The 2826-nt window shown below is 30.8% G+C and overlaps 1 protein-coding gene across 1 annotated transcript in view; it reads right to left on the reverse strand.

The window, feature by feature from the left end:
* LOC108913694 (4-coumarate--CoA ligase 1-like) overlaps positions 1–2646 on the reverse strand; it is a 20006-nt gene extending 17360 nt beyond the window's left edge. The window contains exon 1 of the mRNA XM_018719286.2: positions 2475–2646. Coding sequence (XP_018574802.1) covers positions 2475–2597 — 123 coding nt within the window. The 5' untranslated portion in view covers positions 2598–2646. The remainder of the gene's footprint in view (positions 1–2474) is intronic.
* Positions 2647–2826: the final 180 nt, after the last annotated feature.

Consider the following 2826-nt stretch of genomic DNA (forward strand, 5'->3'; position numbering starts at 1 on the left):
CTTAGGGTACAAATATGCTGGAGCGCCGCTCCACGCGCCAAGCGCCGCTTCACGCGACGCTTCAAGATTAACTGATGTATAGTTAAGCGTCAAAGAATGCTACAAACAAGACGATTTATTTTATTGTCACAGTTGCAAAGATGTTCTCGGACAGCGAGGATGAAATTATTTTTAATAACGCTGCTTTGCGTTTAATACTACAAAGTTATAGAGAATATTCGGTACACCCGACAAACAGAAAAAGGAAAAAAATGGACAATATTATAATCTTTTCCTTCAATTAAAAAACCATCTTGCACGATTTTTCGAATATCTCAGAATGGAGATAAATACGTTTAATTATATACTGGAAAAACGATCAACGATTATCTAGAGCCCAAAAAACGATAGAATGTACTTTTGGAATAATATATTCAAAATGGCGAATTCTTTCTAAAGCTATAGAAATGGATGAAAAGACTGCCGACAAAATTATTAAGGCAATATGTATTTTACATAATGTAATTATTGACATAGAAGGGTTTCCAAGGCATCTAGCATTAGTTGAAGAAGATCACAACTTGGCACAAAGGGCATATCATATATCATAGCACTTGGCATATCCAATCATGCAAAAGCAATACGAGATACTTTTAAAGATTACGTAAATAACTTTCCAATTAGATTATTAATAATTAAACTGATTATTTGTGATTGTCACTTTAATATTTTTATTATCTTTGTAATAGTACTACATAGTAGAAAATAAACAACATAACAATAACAAGTTTTTTTACATTCTTCAGCTACTTCTGCCCACAATTTATCAAGAACATATCTATTCCGATGATCCGAATATGACTGATTCCAGATGGCCCTTCTATTATATACAGAATTAATTATTTGTTCTGTGTCCATCGTAAAATCGACCTGTGCACAATGGATGCAACTCAAGACTAACGCGCTTCAAAAGCTTCAAAGAAATCGTGAAAATATGTCGTTCGCTACATCGCGACGCTTAAATCCTCACTATGTGCGGGTCCATTGAAATACATTATACTTTTCTAGTGAAGCGGCGCTTGGCGCGTGGAGCAGCGCTCCAGCATATTTGTACCCTTACGCATGTCTCGGTTGACCTGCTTGGAACGCCAATGATCTCTTTGACAGACTTATTTATTTATAATGATATACGGGAGTAAAAACAAACGAATTTAAACTGTCATTACAAAACAAATTTAAGCTGTCAAAAATAATTGAAAACATTGAAATTATATTATATATTATATATTTTACGACGAGTTTTAATTATTGAAGTCAGTACGACCAATTTTTGTATTTGAAATATTCATCAATATTTATCTAATAAATTATCCAATTCACTTTCTGGCCATGACCTTGAGTATGATTATGTTAAAATATATTATCTAATTGTAAGTAAATAGTACATTCATTGCGTGAAAATAAATATCGATACCTATAGTCAAATTATTTTGATATAATTTTGCTTCTTTAATAAGTTACGGATATTTAAAGAAATATTATTTTGTTTATTTTGCTTACAATAACTCCGTCACCCTTTAAGGGCCCCATATTCTTTAAGTAGTGTTTTCCACAAAGACGAATAATTTCAAACATTTAATAACTGAATAATCTAAAGCTTATCAAATAATAGGAATGTTATGTCATGCCACCTGAGTATTTTCAAAGACGCCGCAGTAAAACGAATAAACAGGTGCAAAAAACGATCAAACCATCAAGGTTTTAGGTACTGAAATCTACGAAAATACTAACTTTTTTATATATAACTCCACATGTAAATATTCTTATAACATTTACTTGCTTAGTCCTACATATAAAATTGTTTACTTTTATTTATAAGTACGTGAAAATAATTCTTAAAATGTGGGGTTAGGATAACAGCAAACGCATGTTTTACAAACGCTTTTTTCTTAGTTATTATTTTATTTGAGTAAATTTAAATAGTAACAATGAATAAACAGAACACCAAGGATTTTATTTTTGTGCTTACTTTTGTTGTACACGTTTTAGTTTTCAAGATTTCAGTACCTAAAACGCCAGAAATTTGACTATTTCTCGGCCAGGGATATGGCCACCTTAAGGTATTTCAATAAAACCTAATGTAGGAGAATTTACGAGTAGGTACGTATAGGAATAAAACTTATTTGTTACCTAAATTTCATCCAACATGTCTTTTTTTTAAAATTGTACCTTTTCTGATAATCACTAAACGAAAAGAATATAGCAAATAATGCTTTTATGACAAAAACATCATGAGCCATTATATATAAATGCGACTTATTTAGTTGGTAATATACCTATATTCTCAGTAACTAACTCCGACATTAATAACTGCAAATGACAAAATATCAAAGGCCAAAGATAAATGTAAATCCTTCATCATAAATTGTCTTTATTTATTTATTTAAACGCTGAGTTTTAGGTAGAATTAATATATGCATTTTATTATTACTTACCATAGCGATATCATTACCATTTGTCGATAGTAGACTCTCAAGAATTTCTTGTCCCAAAGTATTTTTCGGTAAAGGACCACCATAGTCTGGTCCATATATCACAAATTTATCATCTACAGACATGATTAAAGTCTCGCTAAGTACATACTGAACAATACATACATGCAGTAAACATATTATATCTAATTTTATAACGACTTAGATTTGTTTATATGTTATATTACACTGTTTATAATAAGATACTGATACGTTATCAAAATAAAACGGTTTCGTTTAAGGCCGGTGTCCCATGCATCCGAAATCCGATGTACGATATCCGAAAATATTTTAATTCGTACGAATGATAATATTA

Source organism: Anoplophora glabripennis, unplaced genomic scaffold (assembly GCF_000390285.2).
Source record: "Anoplophora glabripennis isolate ALB-LARVAE unplaced genomic scaffold, Agla_2.0 scaffold1120, whole genome shotgun sequence".
Taxonomy (NCBI): domain Eukaryota; kingdom Metazoa; phylum Arthropoda; class Insecta; order Coleoptera; family Cerambycidae; genus Anoplophora; species Anoplophora glabripennis.